The sequence below is a fragment of the Neoarius graeffei genome, chromosome 2 (assembly GCF_027579695.1).
Source record: "Neoarius graeffei isolate fNeoGra1 chromosome 2, fNeoGra1.pri, whole genome shotgun sequence".
Lineage (NCBI taxonomy): Eukaryota > Metazoa > Chordata > Actinopteri > Siluriformes > Ariidae > Neoarius > Neoarius graeffei.
In genome coordinates this window covers 27,577,779-27,597,876 of record NC_083570.1, presented here as the reverse complement: position 1 = coordinate 27,597,876, position 20,098 = coordinate 27,577,779, and the positions used below count along the sequence as shown (strand labels likewise).

At 40.9% G+C, this 20,098-nt stretch overlaps 1 protein-coding gene across 1 annotated transcript in view; it reads left to right on the top strand.

Moving 5' to 3' along the window:
- LOC132872469 (peptidase M20 domain-containing protein 2-like) overlaps positions 1-19,629 on the top strand; it is a 41,894-nt gene extending 22,265 nt beyond the window's left edge. The window contains exons 5-7 of the mRNA XM_060907312.1: positions 6,624-6,747; positions 13,105-13,212; positions 18,504-19,629. Coding sequence (XP_060763295.1) covers positions 6,624-6,747; positions 13,105-13,212; positions 18,504-18,712 — 441 coding nt within the window. The 3' untranslated portion in view covers positions 18,713-19,629. The remainder of the gene's footprint in view (positions 1-6,623; positions 6,748-13,104; positions 13,213-18,503) is intronic.
- Positions 19,630-20,098: the final 469 nt, after the last annotated feature.

Genomic DNA, 20,098 nt, shown 5'->3' with positions numbered 1-20,098 from the left:
GGAGAAAAAAGAAAAAAGATAAGAAAAGAGAAAAAAAAGTAAATCTTTGGTGCAATGGTTTCCCTTCCCCTGTCACTTAAAAGAACACAGTGACTACTAAACCCCTCGCAAAAACATCCACACATTAAGTGCTTGTATGAGGAACTACTGGATGGTTTTACTGGATGGTCTAACAGATTGCTCTGCGCTTATATAATTAGGATGCAGTGCTGCAGCACAGCAACTATTGTTCTTCTACGTGTTTCTTCTTCTTCTTCTTCTTCCGTATTCTTCTTCCTCCTACGCAAATTTTGATTTCGAATAACTCAATAACCATACGTCGCACACAGACAAACAATATATCAAAACGTGCGGCTCGATCGGACTCGCTATGCTATTACTTTTCTCTACAGAATACGATTTTTTCGCGACGTAGTCGCGAAAAAATCGTTGAAAAAAACCCCATTCATTTCTATGGAATTAATTGAAAAAAAAGCACTTTTTCAACGTTTTTCAAACGTCCGCTGCTCTGGCATGCTTTAACCTAGAGACGTGATTCAAACTCTAAAACGTAGGAAAACTTCTCCTCTGTGGATCTGGCATTCAACTTTTCTGCTAGGTTCTACACTTTCGGATCAGTCCCGGCTCAAACGCCATGTGGGTTCTGGGAGAAAATCCGGCTTTTGAATGGGTGTCTATTGCGTTACACACCAGTGAAGGTCGTTAACTTAGAGTGGAGAGAGGTTGAAAATAAAGCTCAAACTTTCTCGCTTAAACTGTGTTTTCAGCCACAAATTTCACTCTACAGACATGATTTTCACAAAAGTAGTAGTAAAACTTGTCCTGATTCACACAATGTGTCTACCTCAACGATAGGATTTACAGTTTTTGAATGACAAGCGTCAAACTGAGGACAGGGCAGCTGACAGGCCTCATTGACACCCATTATAAACGTGAGAGAAAAGTCAGTCATTTTTAAATCGCTCTAGTGTCCTTATTTTTAACACTACAGACAAAAAAATACATCATTTTATTCAGGAGACCCTTCTAGCGCTCACTGTGAAAGAATTTTGTGAATAGCTGCTTCCGTTGTCGAGTTATTTGTCATTGTTCGAGGCCTGTTCCGTAGTAAAACACAGCACAAAATTCAAGACCTTGTGTGTCTTAGCTCATTGACACCCATCATAAAAGTGACAGAAAAGTCTCTAATTTTTAAATCGCTCTAGTGTCCTCATTTTTAACACTACAGACAAAAAAATACATCATTTTATTCAGGAGACCCTTCTAGTGCTCACTGTGAAAGAATTTTGTGAATTTCTTTTTTTTGTGAAAAAAAAAACAGCCTCGGTCGGCATGACACTTCACCTTAGCCGCCCACTTTATTAGGAACACTTCTGTTCGTACATACAAACTACAAACACTCTTCTTAGAGTTTAGAGTTTATTTTATTTTTAAAAGGGACAGTGCACAAATTAAACATTATCCTTGTGGTAAGGACAGATGTCTGTCCCAGGTTATAGCAGTACATGCTAATTTCTGCCTGTAGTCACTTTGTTTATACTCTTGAATAGCTCTTCTTCATGATGGCTGCTGTCTCAAGCACACACATAATCACTGCATTGAAACATCATTGCAGGTCACACATTCACGGCCAGCGAACATGCGTGACCGAATTGCTTCGCGCAGTGCATCCTCTCACAATTTCCCCCGGGGAATTGTCCGGTCTAGTTTCAACAAGTAATTTTAAGGTTGTGACATTTCTTAATTTAAAAAAAAAAAAAAAAGGTGGCGCCTATTAAACAACAATCAAGCACCCCTTGGGATTTCTTAATCATTCCGTGTCCCTGAGTACAATTATATAACAAAAATTACTAATGATTCAAATGGTTAATTTGACAAATTATTGGCTGTGGTCATCAGCATCAGGTGGTGATTACACTCATCTCCCCTAAATAGTCCAAATATTGTTTCCATGTCCATATATGTAATATATAAATGACTAATCAAATGAGAGTCATGAAGACTAATAGAAAAATAAAAAATGGAAATAATAAAAATAATAAAGAGATGAGAGGACCAGTTCACTAAACATATAAAGCAAGTTTCAGGTCTTTACATAATTCACAGAAAACAGACCCTTATCCAAAAAATAAGAAAACTTAGAAGAAAGAACAAAAATCCAACCTCTCTGGGCATTTCTTGGTCATTCTACATTCTTGAGGAAATAAAACAAAGGTGACCATTGTGGAGAGAGACACACAAGTCTAAAGAGGGAAAGCTCAGATGATGTTTGCTTTCACATACGCCATAGCCTCAGCCGCGTCCTGGAACGCTTTCTCGGTCCCATTATGCGTAATGCGGAGCCGGGCTGGATGTAGGATGCCATAGCAAACGTTGTCCTGTCCTTGAAGCAGCCTTCTGACCTCGTTAAAAGCCGATCTTGCTCGAGCAATGCTCGGTGGATAGTCGGGGAACACGAAAATAGTGGCTCCATTATGCTGCAGGGGACCGGCTTCTCTGGCCCAGCGAAGGATCTCAACCCACACAATAAAATCCCCAGTGTTGAATTAACACCCAGAGTGTCGATTTAACACCCTACTGTGTTTATATGTGTCTAATTGGACACAAATGAACTCTGAAAGTGTTAATTCAACACTGGGGAATTTGCTGTGCAGTCCTGATGATAGTGTAGCCTTGCGATTATTGATCGGGGCTTTCCATCTGATCTCTCTGGCTGGAGAGTGTGATGGGATCTGTCAATCAGCACATCTTTATCCATTTTCAAGGCCTCTTTGATTAACTTCGAGACAGAGGCCAGGGAACTTGACCCAGCCTCTTCAGCCACGTTCAGGATGCGGATGTTTGACCTCCTCATTCTGCCCTCCATGTCCAGACATTTTCCCTGTAGACTCTCCACATTTCTCTCGAGTTTTTGCACGACGTCCTGCAATGATGTTATCTCATCTGAGCAGGCGGAGAGGCCTTGTTCCATGTCCGACACTGTCGTTTTAACTTTTTCCATGTCGACTCGCAACGCCGTGGTGTTGTTTGCGATGTCTGTTTTAAGTGTTTGTAGCTCCAACTTAATCATATGAAACTCAGCAGTGAGCGCACTCTTCAGTTCCGCTTGGAAAATACTAGTTATCTCCGTTTTGAGCGAAGAAAGTATGTCAGTTTTCATATCTATCACATTTTGCTCAGTGGGCTCGGACATGTTGCTAGGTGTAACAGCACCTGTCTTGCTAGCAGCGGTGTAGCTGTACTTACGCAGGTTAGCTCTACTCGCCATTTACAAGGATAAAGTGGAAGTGAGAGAGACGGGGGTTCATCCAAAACCTTACTGTTGATGTAAGGCGCAAAAAAATAATTTATATCATATTTTCTGCAGAGCTCACCCAACTCACGACCTACTCCATTAGCTGTTCGACAGTGCCCCCAGTCTTGTTAATTTGAGGACGCACCTGCCCATGACCCAAGTGGAAACCCAGATACTGTATTTCCACCCACCCAATTGCACACTTTTTTGGGTCAGCTGTGCGACCCGCACACCTCAGTGACTTTAGGACGGCCCTCAGGTGTTCCAGGTGCCACGGCCAATCATTGCTATAGATAATGATATTGTCGAGGTATGCTGCGCATAGGTGGCGTGAGGGCAGAGGATTTTGTCCATGAGCCACTGGAACGTTGCGGGAGCCCAAAATAACCCAAAAGGAAGTATGACAAATTGGTGTAACCCAATCGATGTGGAAAAGGCCATTTTCTCTTGGGATAGAGGAGTCAAGTGGATTGTTAGATCCAGTGTCAAATAAAAGCAAGCAGTACCTAATCAATCGAGCAACTCAATGTGAGGCATTGGGTATGCATCAAATTTAGACACCGCCTTGATGTTTCTATAGTCTACATAGAACTGGACCGACCCATCGGTCTTGGGAATCAGGACCACCGGCTGCTCCAGTCACTGTGGGACTCCTCGATTATGTCCATTTCAGGCATGGCCTTGAGTTCATCCCGGACCACCTTTTTTTTGTGTGTGTGTTCGGACAAGTGGTAAGGGATATCGCGTTGCATAGTCCACCAGAACTAAAAGTGATATCTCCATGCTGACCGATCTAATGGCCCAACAAGATCCATTCCAATTCTCCCAAAAGGGGTCTCGATTAGAGGGAGAGGGCGCAAAGGCACTTTTGGAGTGGCCGCGGGATTTACTAATTGGCATTCGCGGCATGCCGCACACCACCAACGGACATCCCCGTGAATCCCTGGCCAATAGAACCGGGCCATTATTCAGGCTAGTGTTTTATCCTGCCCTAAGTGTCCGGCCATGGGATTAAAGTGAGCTGCATGGAATAGGAGTTCCCTATGGCTCTTTGGGATTAACAACTGGTTATTTGTTCACCAGTTTGAGTGTCCTGCACCACTCGATACAACCTATCCGACATGTCCTCCTGCCGTCGGAACCGCTGCCAGGGGGTCCTCCGCCAGTTCTATGGCTTGTTCCAGTGACACCGGGTGATGACACTGGACCCACTCTGCCATTGCTTCTAGAAGTCACTTGATGAACTGCTCCAGTGTCACCAGGTCGATAATTCCCTCAGCATCACGGTCATCCACCCTCAGCCACCACCGGCAGGCGCCCCGGAGCTGTTGGCCGAATGCGAACGGCTGGCCGACCTCCTCCAACTTCAGCGCCCAGAAGCGCTGACGCTGTTGTTCCAGGGAGTGGCCGACACACTGTAGGACAGCTCGCTTCAAGTCACCATATATCAGCCAACTGTCAGCAGGGAGCTGCAGCGCAGCGAGCTGTGCCTCGCCAGTCAGGAGTGGAAGTAGGCAAGCTGCGTGCTGCTTGACCAGCCACCCCCACGCTTCGGCTGCTTACTCAAAGAGCGCGAGGAAGGCTTCCAGATACATTATGCGGGCCCATCTTTGTTAGGGTGAGGTGGGGTGGGTCTGCTGCGGTGGCGGTTGAGGACCCCACCAACGTGAGCAGGTGCTGGAACGCCTGGCAATCTTCTTGCTGGGCTAGCATCAAGGCCTCGAAGCTTTTTTCCTGCTCCTTCTGGAGGGTGATCAGCGCTTGATGCTGGTTCTGCTGAGCGGTAACGAGGGCATGAATGAGGTCCTTGAACGGTAAGGCTCCATGGGCTGGCTTCCTTCAGTCCTCCAGGTTTCAGGACCACTGTAATACTTTCCGATGTGGGTGGAGTACAGAAGCACAGCAGGCAGGAGCTAATGCTCTCACACATGTTTATTAACAGCTTTTCAACTTTGCTCAGCTCACTCTGGGACACGCACGTGTATACACCCACAGTCGTGTTCTGGTCCCAGACCCTCTTCTCTGCTCTCCTATTCCTCTTATGCTCCACCATCACTGCAACACACACACACACACACACACACACACACACACACACACACAAAAATTGACAACAGGTGTAACAACTTGGCCACTCACCTTCCCTGACCCCACCCTCCATTCACAAACTGATGCTCGGCCACGCCCCCACTTCTATAATGATGTATTGTCAGCCCCAAGTTCCTTGTGTTCCTCAGCTTTGCAGGATTTCTTGTAAACATACCGTTTATTACAAAGCACTAACATCGGAAATTCCTTCCATAAACGTGAAATAAATGTCTCATGGTGAAAACTGCACCATATCAATAATTATCTATTTTTATTGTAAATTAAAAGCATAGTTTTTCATATGTTTGTTATTAGGTTTAGATTATGTGGGTACCTGTCATGCAAGTCCCCATAATTTAGATTAAAAATACTACTACTACGACTACTACTACTACTACTAATAATAATAATAATTAATTCAACTTGTATAGTGCCTTTCTCACACTCAAGGTTGCTTTACAATTGGGGGTGAAGAAAAGGAGAAGAAAAAAAAAGGGTCCACCAAAAAAGGATCAGGATGTCATTCCAATGGTGTAGCTACACACAGTCCCCCCAAAAGGCACATGAAGATAAATCCCACACCGCCTGTACAGGTGCCGCAACGCTGCTGGGCAACATCGCTTGGAACACCATGCCATGGACCCACAAAATGAGCACAGAAGCACCGCTGCACAGAGCACTGGACAACCCCGATGTTAAAAGAGCAACAAACTCACTGCAGTCCATAGCAAGGAGCACAGGCATCACCCATGGCAGACCAAAGCCTGAAGGAAACTGATGCCCAAAACCGGGTCCAGAGCCACAACCGGCAGACAAAACATTCAACAAACAAACAAACAAAAAATCAAACTATACAAACACCAAAAATAAAAATAAAAAGCGCCCGTGAGAAGTGGCAGCCAAAATGTGCACAGCATACTCTCAACTGGAAACGATGTCTTAGATCTTAGTATAGAAACAATACCTGAGACATACATTAATATAAACCTGTGAGTAGCCTTGCAGCCATAACTACTGTCAGAAAAATAATCAACACCGTCTAACCAATCAGAGCGAAAATGAATTCAACTGTGCTGTTGTAGAAACAAAAATATACCACTTGTTTCATTATTTTCAAAGATGCCTTAAAGACACCTTTATTTCACAATGTTAATCTCATGTCAAATTGAACATAACCGTTGGCATGCATGAGTAATATGTTCTTTAAAAGATAAATTAAACCAAGCCTTGCTTCTTACAGGTTGAGCTTCTGTTTGCAAAAAACAAGTTTTATGACATCCTGAGGAACCGCACTTTGGAAGGCCTGTATGAGGAGAATGGGAAAGCTCTTGGCATGAAGTTCATTACTGTTGAGGAGTCTTCTGGTAAATAAATAAGCTTGCATGCTAATGAGGGGTGAAATGGTGTTTCAATTGTGCAATTTAATAACATGGCTTTGATATATCCCAGTATCTACTAACATCCCAAATTTTGGGAGAAGTTACCTCCTCTGGGAGAATCTCTTTTCCAGCTAACCTGCTGAGTTACTGATCTATGCAAATATGTTATTCCCATGTTAAAGTGTTCTTTTGCCATTTCCAATGTCGTCTTCCCACCTCCTTCACCTAGTTGTATCTCATGAGAATCCCAGTGTCTCAGATCCCCTTGTGATGTGTTTACTTGTCTCCACCCTCTTCCTTTACATGCTCAGAGTACTATGAAATCATAATATTCCAATCCATTAAAAATTTATGTGCAATAAAGTGGAATGACGGGAGGGGTTAAGCATTGAATATAGTAAAGCTGCTTTTATACAGGCAGCGGGAAGAAGTTGTGCCCACTTTCCTTTGTGTTTACATGCTCACTCCCTATTGGTAGTAAAGCAAAGGTTAGAAAGGTAAACACAAAAGTGCACATGTGCAAATCAATAATCATAAGCTTGTTTGTAACTTGCTTTATTGTCCTCTTGCTGTTTGTTTGTTTGTTTGTTTGTTTAAACATTCAGTGATTTGGCGGTCAATCGGCTCATTGCGGCCCAATTTCCCCAAATCCAACTAGGTATCTGCATCTCCCCACAACCAGATGAGGGTAAGAGCAACTTCTTTTGTCCAGTTATCACTGTGATTGCTTGGGAATCACTTGACTCCATCGTTTAAAAGGTGGAGAAGTTTGCCAAGAAAAAGCACTCGAGAAGAACTGATCATTGCATTTGCTGCAAAACAGTCTTGTCTGGATGATAAATGACCCAGATGAATGCTACCGTGCATGCGTAAGCCTTCCTGCTCACCACCAATTGTGTTTAGGCAGTAAGCAAGAACAAGTTTCAGCACCTTGTAAAGTGGAGCAAGTTGCACCCACTGAAGTCAAATTCCATCCATCCATCCATTATCTGTAACTGCTTATCCTGTGCAGGGTCACGGGCAAGCTGGTTTTGGTTTTACCAAAACAATGAGAAAGGATTGCCCCCACTCCTATATCAGATGCATCAACCTCTAAGATGAAAGGCTTGGTTGAGTCAGGATGCTGAAGGATAGGGGCCAAGGTGAAAACTAGCTTGAACTGACTGAAAGCTTCTTCTGTCTCAGGGTTCCACTGGAGGCGCTTGGGTCCCTTCTTTAGCAATGCTGTTAAGGGCACCGCAATAGTGCTGAAACCCTGAATAAACTGACGATAGAAATTTGCAAAGCCCAAGAAATGCTGAAGGTCCTTTATGGACATGGGTGTCGGCCAGGAAGTGACAGCAGAAACTTTGGATGAGTCCATGCTTACCCCTTCTGCACTGATGATATAACCTAGGAAGGAAATTTGGGTCTGATGGGACTCACATTTCTCTTTTACATCAAGATGATTCTCCAGCAGACATTTGAGAACGGCTCTGACGTGTTCCTGGTGGCTTTTTTTCATCTGGGGAGTATATCAGGATATTATCTTTGTAAGTGATGGCATATCTACCTAGCATGTCCCGTAGCACGTCATTTATTAGACACTGGAACACACTGGGAGCTGAAGAAAGGCCATAAGGCATTACCCGGTACTCAAAATGGCCAGCAGTAGTGCTGAAGGCAGTCTTCCATTCATTGCCCTTCTTTATCCTGATCAGGTTATATACACTGTATAAAGGTCAAGTTTAGAGAAGATCCTAGCAGATCTGAGTTGCTTCGGCTGCCAGAACAAGGGGAAGATGATGAGGATATTTAATGGAGACCTGGTTTAGACCTCTGTAATCGATGCAAGGTCTTAATCCACCACCTTGTTTCTCCACAAAAAAAGAAACCAGCAGATGCAGGAGACTTGGAAGGGCGGATATATCCTTGCTTGAGGGCCTCCTGAATATACTCCTTCATGGCAGCATGTTCCTTTTGGGATAGGGGATAAACATGACCACATGGCGGTGACATACCTGGCAGTAGTTCGATTGCACAGTCACATGGCCAATGTGGTGGTAGCCCGCAGGCCTTCCCCTTACTAAAGCCCTCCAAAAGGTCCCGATAACAGTCAGGAAGGTTGTCCATGGAGTCTGCTTGTGGACTCTCCACTGAGGTGGAAGATATATTGACCTGGGGATGAGAGAGACAACTCTGAAAGCAGGTAGGTGACCATTGGAGAATTTCCTTATTTTGCCATGAGATCAAATAGTCATGGACTTTTAGCCAGGGATAACCAAGAATAATATCATGAGCCACGGTTTTAGTCACATACAAGGAGATGAGTTCATTGTGTAATGCTCCTACTTGGATCTGAACTAGGATGGTATGTGTGGTGACGAGACCGTCTCCTATGGGTCCTCCATCGATGGTCCTAATGCTGAGTGCACTGTGCAGAGGGGTGGTAGGCAAGTTGAACTTCTGAATGATTGTACTGCTGATAAAGTTCCCCTCTGCCCCTGAATTGACAAAGGCAGAAAGGATGTATGTGGAGGATACCACCTTTAATAAAACCAGAACCTTCAAGGATTTTGAATTGAACTTTCTCCCTGGACTCACAGGTCATGCTGGGCCTTCTGCTGGAGCTACATGGGGTGGATGAATGGGACAGTGCGCGAGGTTATGCTCGGAGATGGCTGTGTTGACTTTGGACTTGATAAAATACAGTGGACCAACACCAGCAGATGACATGGCACCCCAAATCATCACAGACTGTGGAAACTTCACACTGGGCTTCAAACACCTTGGATTCTGTGTCTCTCCACTCTTCCTCCAGACTCTAGAACTGTGATTTCCAAATTAAATGCAAAATGTACTTTCATCTGAAAAGAGGACTTTGGACCACTGAGCAACAGTCCATTTCTTTCTCTCCTTAGCCCAGATAAGACACTTCTGACATCGTCTCTTGCTCAGGAGTAGCTTGATATTAGGAATGCCAAAGTTGTATCCCCTTTCTTGAAGATGTCTGTTCATGATGGGTCTTGATACACTGACACCAGCCTCAGTCCACTCCTTGTGAAGCTCTCCCAAGTTCTTGAATCAACTTTTCTTGACAATCCTCTCAAGACTGCGGCCATCCCTGTTGCTTGTGCACCTTTTCCAGCCACCCTTTTCAGCAATGACCTTTTGTGGCTTACCCTCCTTGTGGAGGGCATCAGTGATCATCTTCTGGACAACAGTCAAGTCAGCAGTCTTCCCCATGATTGTGGTTGTGTGTACTGAATTAGACCGAGAGATACACTGTGTTCATACTGTTTTACTCAAACTCGGAATGAAATATTCTAATATTTTGAGATTTTTTTTTATGTTTTTGTACTGTATTAAATGCTGTAATATTAATACTGTATTAAATTTACTGATTAAAATTAAAATAGAAAAATGCTTAACATTTTAGTTTGTGTAATGAGTCTATAATATATAACATTTTCACTTTCTTAAATAACTGATGGAAAATATTGAACTTTCACAATATTCTAATTTTTTGAGATGCACTAGTGTATATATATTTTTTATCCTCATTTATGCAGCACACAAGAGTCAAGGATGGAGATACTATCCACTCAGAGATTCATCCTTGCCAACTTTTCAAAATTCTCATGGGGAGAAAAGTGCATGAATGACATTTTCAATTGGACGAGGGTCTGATGCGTGGTTGAAACGATAAAAACAGTGGATCCCAATTAATTGCAAACCATTTGAAATTTATACAGTTAAAGAGTTTTTGAATTGTTGATATTGTTCTATCAATTACTATAGGTTATGGGATTCATGTATCAGGCATGAGAGAGCTCAGAGTGAAAAATCTGAAATAATACTCTTGTCTTGAATTTTAATATAATAACAATGAAAGGGAAGTCTTAAGAAATACCATTACCGACTTGCTCAACTAAGACTGATTTGACTTCATTGATTGTGGGCTGACTTTCATTAAAACAGGATAGGCGTTATAACTTACGCAACATACATGTACATGCATGCATTTTCACTGATAAAACATAAAAGGCTAATTAAAAAAATCAGATGCACTGAGACAATCACATTCTGAAGCAAATTAAATAATGTTATACTGGTAACTTAAAACACAATACAAATTACGGTACATGTATTTATCTAAATGCAGGTAAACAATGAGTGTTGTTTTGTATCCAAATGTGAGTCGCAGCTTACCCGTCTGTGTTCTCACTTCTTGAAGGCTGATCTTGTGGCCAATTGTTTTGAAACAATCTGACTTTCAGTTGTTCGTTCAGTTCTCTGTTCATTCGCTTCTTCCATGTAAGGGTGAGATATTGCTGCTGAGGCAAGCATATCCAGCAGAAAAATCAGATGGCTGCTTCATTCATTCTCCATTTTCTCCATACTGAATACTCCGCCATTACTGCTCAGCTCAGGCAATTACTAAAACCCGGGCCGAGACAGCACCAGTTTTAGCAACAACTGCAGGGAGGTCACTGCCCGAGCGATTATATGTCACGTCCCATTCCGTCCCATCCCGGGTTTTACCAACAACCCTTGGCTCACACTCCGGGAGAACTGGTGCAACTGAACTTACTTTCCTTTTTTAAATAAATAAATAAATACTTTTCTTGTAGTCTTATTTAATTGTTGGTATTGCACCCTCTTTCAATACAGGCTTATAGCCAACGATCCTCAACAGATCAGAGGTCTCGTACGAGTCTTCAGTAAAATGTGCAAAACAGAGGAGAGACCACTTCGTAGGCTCCCAATGTGCCCATGAACTTCTCACAAAATGTGTCCAAATCTTTGCAGTTTGAACATTCTCGGGCCATGAATGCAACATAAATCCACCTTTTGTCATGTTGCTGAACCTGCCAGCAACACTTCTACATGGCATGGCGATAAATTAGCTCAAAATGGAGGATCGGAATTGCAGTCAGCTCTGTGTTTTAGTATAGCGGAAATGGCGATGAGACCAATAGACTTCCTGCTGTGACATTACAGATATCAAGGTCATTCACTCAGACCACTACCTATATGAATCACTTTAATTGTAAAAATTACAATATTAGATTTATTGTTAATGCTTAAAACTATTCCTATGCCATTCTTGAGGTCTCAAGGCATTTATAAACAAAAATGAGGCCATGGTTCTGTGTCTCCCCATCTCATTATCTGTAGCCGCTTTATCCTGTTCTACAGGGTCGCAGGCAAGCTGGAGCCTATCCCAGCTGACTATGGGCGAAAGGCGGGGTACACCCTGGACAAGTCGCCAAGTCATCACAGGATGGCTCTGTGTATCTCCTTTAAACAGAGGGAGAGGTGATTAGGGAGACAAGTGACAGCTGATTTCAATAGATTGGTGACAGAGGGCGCTGTGGTTCTTGGGAACTGTAGTTCAAGATGTCCATGTTTGTAGTTTGTTCGGTTTCAACAGGTTTACTGACACATTTTAAGTCATTTTTTTACAAAGTTACTTGGAATCTCATCCTCAAAATTTTAACTCTATTATGTAAGAAGAGTTGTATTGTTAATCGCTACATTTTTTATCGACTTATGATAAACATAGTATAAAAATAGTCATTGTTGCCAATGTTTCATGAGTGCTATTATAGTACTTATATGTGAGTACCAGTAAGTTGTAATCAACTGGAACATCCTTGCCGCCCCCCCGATACTTTTTTCTAGACATGGAACTGACCTGTGTGTACTACTGTTTTCTTGGGTATAACTTTAAGCATGTTTTTCTTGAATCTTCTGACATGTTCTTGTAACTTATATTCAATATGTAGTGTAATTAGCAACTAATCTCTCATGTAATTTGGCCTTTGAAGATCACAAAAATGTGCCTGGAAATAGCTGAGAAGCAGTCTCCAGGCATCTAAAGACCTTCAGCTCCGGGCCCCAGACCCCTGGCCACATTGTTCCGAGCCTTTGGCCCATCATTCAAACAGGCTGAAATTTGGACGGACAGACAACATTTCAGACTTGTCTGTCCTGTGACAGTCTGCTTAAAATTCCTTATTTACCACACTGTCCATGAAGCCATCTTCTGCACTTGGAGTGTAGAAGAAGCTCATTCATGCAAATCCCAGTCTTTCTCCCCTTCAATAGCTTCTGCATTCTGCTGGCTTTGTCTCCCCCCCCCCCCCCCATTTCATCATCCTCTCTAACCCACATAACACTATACCTACATCCCTTCACTGGGAGGCTGCTCATGTTGATACCATTATTAAAGATAAATTTTAGAGCAAAATATGAGCACTGAACTGTGTTTTGGTTAGGAAAGGTGCAAGTTACTTTTAAGGCCATGTTTTGTCCAAGACATGCCAAGTTTATGATTTCAATCCCATCCATATTCAGGCTCTACAGATTTCGGGAATGTGACTCATGCTGTTCCAGGGATTCACTCTTATTTCTACATTGGATCTGAGGCGCTGAATCACACCGCAGAATATACAGCTGCCTCTGGTAAGTCTGAGAAATAGCATCCTCTGTCAGTGATATTCCACACTCAACACAGTGTACTCCCTAATGTTTGGTATCCATCAACACTGTCCTGCATTTAGGATGTTTTCAGAACATTTTTTGTTTGTTTGGTCTTTGTGTTGGTTTTAAAATTAGCTGGGTGAGTCCATGATGGCAACGCAATTTAGCCCTTGTAAGTCATAATTTAATGTATCTTTTAAAATAATTTCTCAACATTTAATATTGCAAAGAACACATAAATGGGTGTCCTCATTTCAGGCAACTATGTCTAATAGACCCCAAGCATAACTATGTCATCACTTGTTTACCATAATGCATTTTGGGGGATTGCCGGGGTCGGCAGTTGAGTGATATAAGCAGATGTCAGATTAATTTTACGTGAGAGTGATGTGAGAGGAGCAATTTTGCCATGCTCTGGAAGACAATGAAATTGGTGATTTAAAGAGGTGGATAATATGTCAAGGGTATACAGCAGGAAAATCAGAATCAAAATCAAGCTTGATGAGAAGGTAAGGATTTTTGTTTTTTTTAAACACACCCCCAGACTACAGGCCCTGGGATCATGAAGCAATCCTAGATTTAGGTCTAAATTTGTTTCTTTTAATCTTCAGTTATTCCTTACCATTTTCTAAGAAGCTTTGTTCTCATGAAATCTTAGCCTTGTACTTAATCTTGATCCAGCACAATGAAAGTTACAGATGCAGTAAAGGAAACTATTATGAAAAATCAACTGTTGACTTAAGTCGAAGATCGCCTCGTGATCCCAGGCCCAGATGAACAGCATCAAAACCCTTCATGGTTTGGGAGTTTTATCAGTCCGACAGGCTCGTTTGGCTGCTGAGTGCTTTGACACGTTGAGAGGCAAAGGCCAAAGAATGCTTCTTTGTTTTACAGGCTTTGGAATATCGCTAGTTTCAGACGATGAACAGTGTCGATTGTTATACTCTTCTATAACCGAAGGTCATTCCGCGGACCATGGAAATATTGCTGGGTCACAGTTTAAGTACATCTTTTTTCCACCAGAGAAATGTAAGCTACAAACACTTGTTCATTTTGATTCAGTTCAAAGGTTTTCGTTGCGGATTAAACTAATCAATTTCTTTCTTCTCTTCTTCCCGACTGGCAGCTCAAATTAGGTGTTCTCTTTGTTGGGGAGACACAGTAAGGCACACAGCAATTCATTTTAGGGATAGTTAAAACTGGTTAGACAGAACAATGTGGTGTTTAACAAAGGCGAAAGTAAACAATACGGCAGAGGTGACCCCAGGTATTGCCCATAATGGACTGCGGTAAACAAGTGATGACGTAGTCATGGGTTAGGGTTATTTTTGGACCGAGGCTTCTTTGCTGCCAATGGCTGCATCTTGCTCAAAATGACAAACCCTAATTGTTACATTAAGAACTTTCTAATGATTTTAAATGATTTAAATTATTTAAAACTAATTTTATTCACTTTATAATTTGGCTAACAGTGTTGTTCTTTCAAAGTAACCTCATTAGTCAGTATCACAATATTATTGAAAAGAAAGAAAAAAGAATGAGAGGCTCTTCAAGTGAAACAATCTCCTGTTCCAAATCATTTCAATTCACAGGGATGAACGTATTCGTGTAACTGCATTCAGTAAATGTTGTGGGACGCAACAACTTGTACAATAATGAGATCTTAATTGGATTCACACACAAATGCAATAATTTTCATCATTTTTATGATATTTCAAAGTAAAGTGAAGCTGGGCCAAACACAGATGCTGTAGATCAGTGATTCAGAAAATGAAGTTGAGGAGTTACAGTGGTGGAAATCATTATCAAATGTAGAATATTTAGGGGTCCAAGCACCAAAATCAACTTAGGTCTAATGTGTCTTGTCAGTGGAAATTTCAGAAACAGAAAGCTCCCAAAATATTATTTGACAAATTCAAATTCATGGAATAATTCCACACTGTTGGAATAATTCCACACATGTTCCCTTAGAACATGTTTTATAGTTAAAGCAAACCCTAGCACCAAAAAGTTTGAAGATAACTGTTGTAGATCATCTACCGTAAAAGATGCATATAGATTGTTGTGAAGTACATTTTATCCATGTTTCTTGAAAAGCTCTTCTGATTGAGTTTTTTCGAATTGATTGTTCATTTCTCAATTCACTAAGATATACAAATAAATCTTACTTTTCAGATTTTAGCATATTGAAAATCATTTAAATAGATATGCCCAATTTTACTGAACATTCTTTCCAGAGGTGGAAAAACAAATTTTCCACTTACTTAAACTGTCTGAGGTTTTTTTTAAATATATTTGTTTCGCTTTTGCAACAAATAGAAGGATAAATTATGAAATCCACAAGGGAAAAAAAAGTACAAAAGACTAAACGGTAAAAACATGCAAACCAAAAGCACAAAACACCAGCTCGGATTCACACATGCAATACCAGAGGTTACAATAATAATAATGTGCAGTAAGGGCATTCAAGAAATCCCCTGCAGCATGAAGGCAGAGACACCAGGCTCGAGATGGTTCAGATAGAGTTCCCAAATTGTATAGAATTGGTCTGTTTTTGAATGCTGTACACACACTGCCTAAACCAAAAAAAAAAGTCACACGCTTCAATATTTCATTCAACCGCCTTTAGCTTTGATTATGGCGTGCATTCGCCGTGGCATTGTTTCAACAACATTATGCAACATAACAACATTACTTTCCATCCAGAGTTACATTAACGTCATCTTATCTTGATGACAGGAGAGTTGAACAACTCTATAAACTCTTCTCCAGCACATCCTGAAGACTTAATGGGGTTAAGGCCAGGACTCTGTGGTGGCCAGTTCATATGGTAAAATGATTCCTTGTGCTTCCTGAACCACACTTTCACAATCTGAGCCCTAATTTTATGCCTGTGCCGTCAGGGAAGAAGAAAATCCATTGATGTGATAACCTGGTCATTTAGTATGTTCAGCTGACTTCATTTTATTGCCTCATAACGTTGCTGAGCCACAACCTGACCATCTGAAGCAACCCCAGATCTTAACACTGCCTCCAGAGGCTTGTACAGTGGCCACTGTGCACATGTGCATCGCTTCAGGCACTTTTCTTACCCAGATGTGTCTGTCGCTCTAAAATACAGTACATCTGGACTCATTAGACCACATGACCTTTTCCCTTTGCTCCAGAGTTTATGCTCCCTAGCAAACTGAAGCCTTGTTTTCTGATGAGTCTCAGTAACACATGGTTTTCTCATGACCACACAGCTGTTCAGTCCCAGTCCTGTGAGTTCTTGCTGTGTATGTGGAAAGGCTTTTACTTTCACTATTAAACAGTTCTGTCAACATTTTATGATTCAACTTCAAGTGTTTAAATGATCTACGATCACAGTCAGTCAAGTTTTTTTTTTCCTCCTTAAAGACCACATTTCTTCCACGAAGCTGACAGCTAACCACTGTCCTTCAGGGTTTTAATAACATGTTGGACAGTTCTTAACCCAATTCCAGTAATTTCAGCAATCTCCTTGTGGCTTGATGCAAGCCAAAAATTTGACCCTTCTGAAATGTAACATCTTTTCCGTGACCTTGGGATATGTCTTCCGACATGGATTTTAAAGAAATGAGAAGCTACTCACTGCATCAGTTAGGGTTAAAAGAAGATGGAGAATCAACATAGACTCTTTAGCTTTAAGCTCAGCCATTAACAAACTTTACTTCTCCAGTTTTTGCTGTCTTTCATTTTCAACCAGTGAGAATCAACCCCCTAGCATATGCCTTACGAGTTTCCCATGGTAGAGCAGGGTTATCTGTGGACTGAGAATTAACAGAAAAGAATCTAAACTCGGTATTAAAATAGGATACAAAGGTATTATCCTTCAAAACAGTCATGTTCAGTCTCCAATGTTTCACTCTGTTGCCTGTTGTGGTGGAAAACTGTAAAGAACCGTGTACCTTTTGAGTGACCCTCGTAAAGGGATAATCTCATCACATCTCATTATCTCTAGCCGCTTTATCCTTCTACAGGGTCGCAGGCAAGCTGGAGCCTATCCCAGCTGACTACGGGCGAAAGGCGGGGTACACCCTGGACAAGTCGCCAGGTCATCACAGGGCTGACAGACACAGACAACCATTCACACTCACATTCACACCTACGGTCAATTTAGAGTCACCAGTTAACCTAACCTGCATGTCTTTGGACTGTGGGGGAAACCGGAGCACCCGGAGGAAACCCACGCGGACACGGGGAGAACATGCAAACTCTGCACAGAAAGGCCCTCGCCGGCCCCGGGGCTCGAACCCAGGACCTTCTTGCTGTGAGGCGACAGCGCTAACCACTACACCACCGTGCCGCCATAAAGGGATAATCATATATTTTTATTGGAAAGATAAGAGCATTTAAAAACTGAGTGAAAATGCTAAGTATCAAAAGACGCACATGGCCCTAAAAAATGATGACCTTAGCAGTAAATAAATGGTAGAAAGGAAACAACTAGCCAATGACAAGCACTGATAAGCTAGAAAAGAAAAGTAGCCTCATTTAAACCTGTGCAGCCTCGTGTAGACCCGAGGAGGTGACGGGATGAGTAGGGATAATGGTGAAAAACATCCATTAAAAGTGATATCAGTTATATTGATAAGATAAATACAAGGTCAGCACACAGGGAGGTGCCTGGTTCCAAGAAAATGAGTCACATAAAATCCAAGAATAAAATTGTTTGAGAGTATAAAAATACGGCCTGCGCAAGCCAGAATTTAGAGAGTTTGGTCTGGAATGAACACTTATGCTGCTGTTGCAGTAAAGACCTGCTATTCCTGCTACCAAGAAACAACTGAGAGCTTCATTTCTTCTGAACTTTTCAAAAATTATTTTTACTTTGTTTAATATAGATTTAAGTGTCAATTATTGAGGGTTAATCTTTCGAAGTATCAGGTATTATTTTGTTCCATGGCATTATACCCTGAAGAAAAAGATCCAACACCATTCTGGAATTACTGCCTATTAAACAAGATAGAACTAAGATAAGATATTCCCTTATTGATCCCCATGACTGGAAATTTCAGGTGTTGCAGCAGCTCAAGTACATAATAAAATAGATAAATGTAGACCAAGTTTTTAAAAAAATAATTATAATATAATAAAAATAGAACTAAATAAGAATAATTGTTCAAGACAACAAGAAGAATTGATGGTGGCACTACATCCACTAGTGGTGTGCATAAATTAGTGGTGTAGAGCCATATAAAGTAAAAATACAAAACCACCTTTTGTTCATTTTAACTTGATTTCATTTGCAGGTGCAGATGAAGCTCAGTTTTACACACTCCGTACTGCCAAAGCTTTGGCCATGACTGCACTGGATGTTATCTTCAGTCCAGGAGTGCTAGACAAAGTCAGACAGGAGTTTAAAGAGGCTAAGATGATGGAGGAGAAAGGACTGCAACTGCAACAGGTGAAACACGGGGAAGCGGAGACCAGCAAGAAATATGAAATAGCCACAGTATAGACAGTTTAAAGGCTTAATGCCTATAGGTTATAAAGCATTACCACTCTGTCCTTTTATGCTGTATCCTGCAGTTTCTTTGGTCTCTGTCCTGTAGCTTGCAGAAAATGAGGTGAACATCCATCACTATACGTAATAGGTACTATAGGTAACATTTTAAAACACAGAACTGCATTTTGCTTGTTTGTTTTTTGGAAGTAGAAGTTTAAACTGCCACATTCTTTTGAGTGCGATATACAGTACTCAGTACACATTTTCCATTTCAAAATTCCATACTCAAATTTCTAGACCTCACAGCACATTTTTCAGACCATATTTGATGCCACAGTACCAGTGTTTATTATTTAAATGAATGACTTCAAAATCCAACTGTTAATACGTATGATACATTGTATGTAAGCTAGTATGTTGTCAAATAATTGCCAGAAGCAAGCAAGCCATTACTGAGATTATATTCTTTCATTGTTGTTGTTTTGATGAAAAATATTGAGGTCGTAGTGGTTGGAATGATATTTAAAAAAAACCAGAAGTCAGAAACGCAAGTGTCAATTTCAAATAAATTAAATAAAATTGTTTAATAGATGTGAATTACACAGTTTTTTTGAGGTTAGCCTTGAAAATTGTGAGTATTAATCAAAATAATTTTATATTCTTTCATATAAACACTAGTAGGACCTACGTAGAAATACAAAGGCTTACAGAGCACAAAGAGGGTATTAGAAATATTATTTTGTTACTTTATTTTGATAGAGGATGGTAGATGTGAATGACATTCAATGCTTATTCATGCATATTTTATAATTAACATTGATTTCTCCTTCTTTGTGATTGTATAAATGAGAGTTAAGATCAGCTTTATATTGCACAAGTAAAGCCATTTGTTAAAACTTTGAAGAAGAGAGTGTACCAATTTAACATTGTTGCCTGATTATCATAATTAATACTAATTAAATACTAATTAGCATAATTTGTTTTTACTAATTTTTCAAACTTTGTATTCAATATACAACCATCTATGTGCTTGCCAATTTCCATGTAAATATCTTGAAAAATTAAAAAGTTATTAAGAAAAAACATTTGATCTCATTTGTTAATGAGGCCCATTTTGGACCATGTGATCCTCATACATAATATTACAACAATTTTTTAAAAATTAAGCCATTTTTTCAGTCTTTGATTTGTAATATCTCAAGAATGGATAAACATATTTTAATTCTGTAAAAAGTATGTTGTTCTGCATTCAATTTTGAATTAAATGAGACCAGTTTCAAGCAATTTGGACTGAATTTGACTTTTCATCTGACATGCCTACTCTATGATTAGTGTGCCAGGCGAGCTCAAAAGTTTGAGTGGTTCGAATATCTACAGTGGTGGGCTATTTGCCCTGAC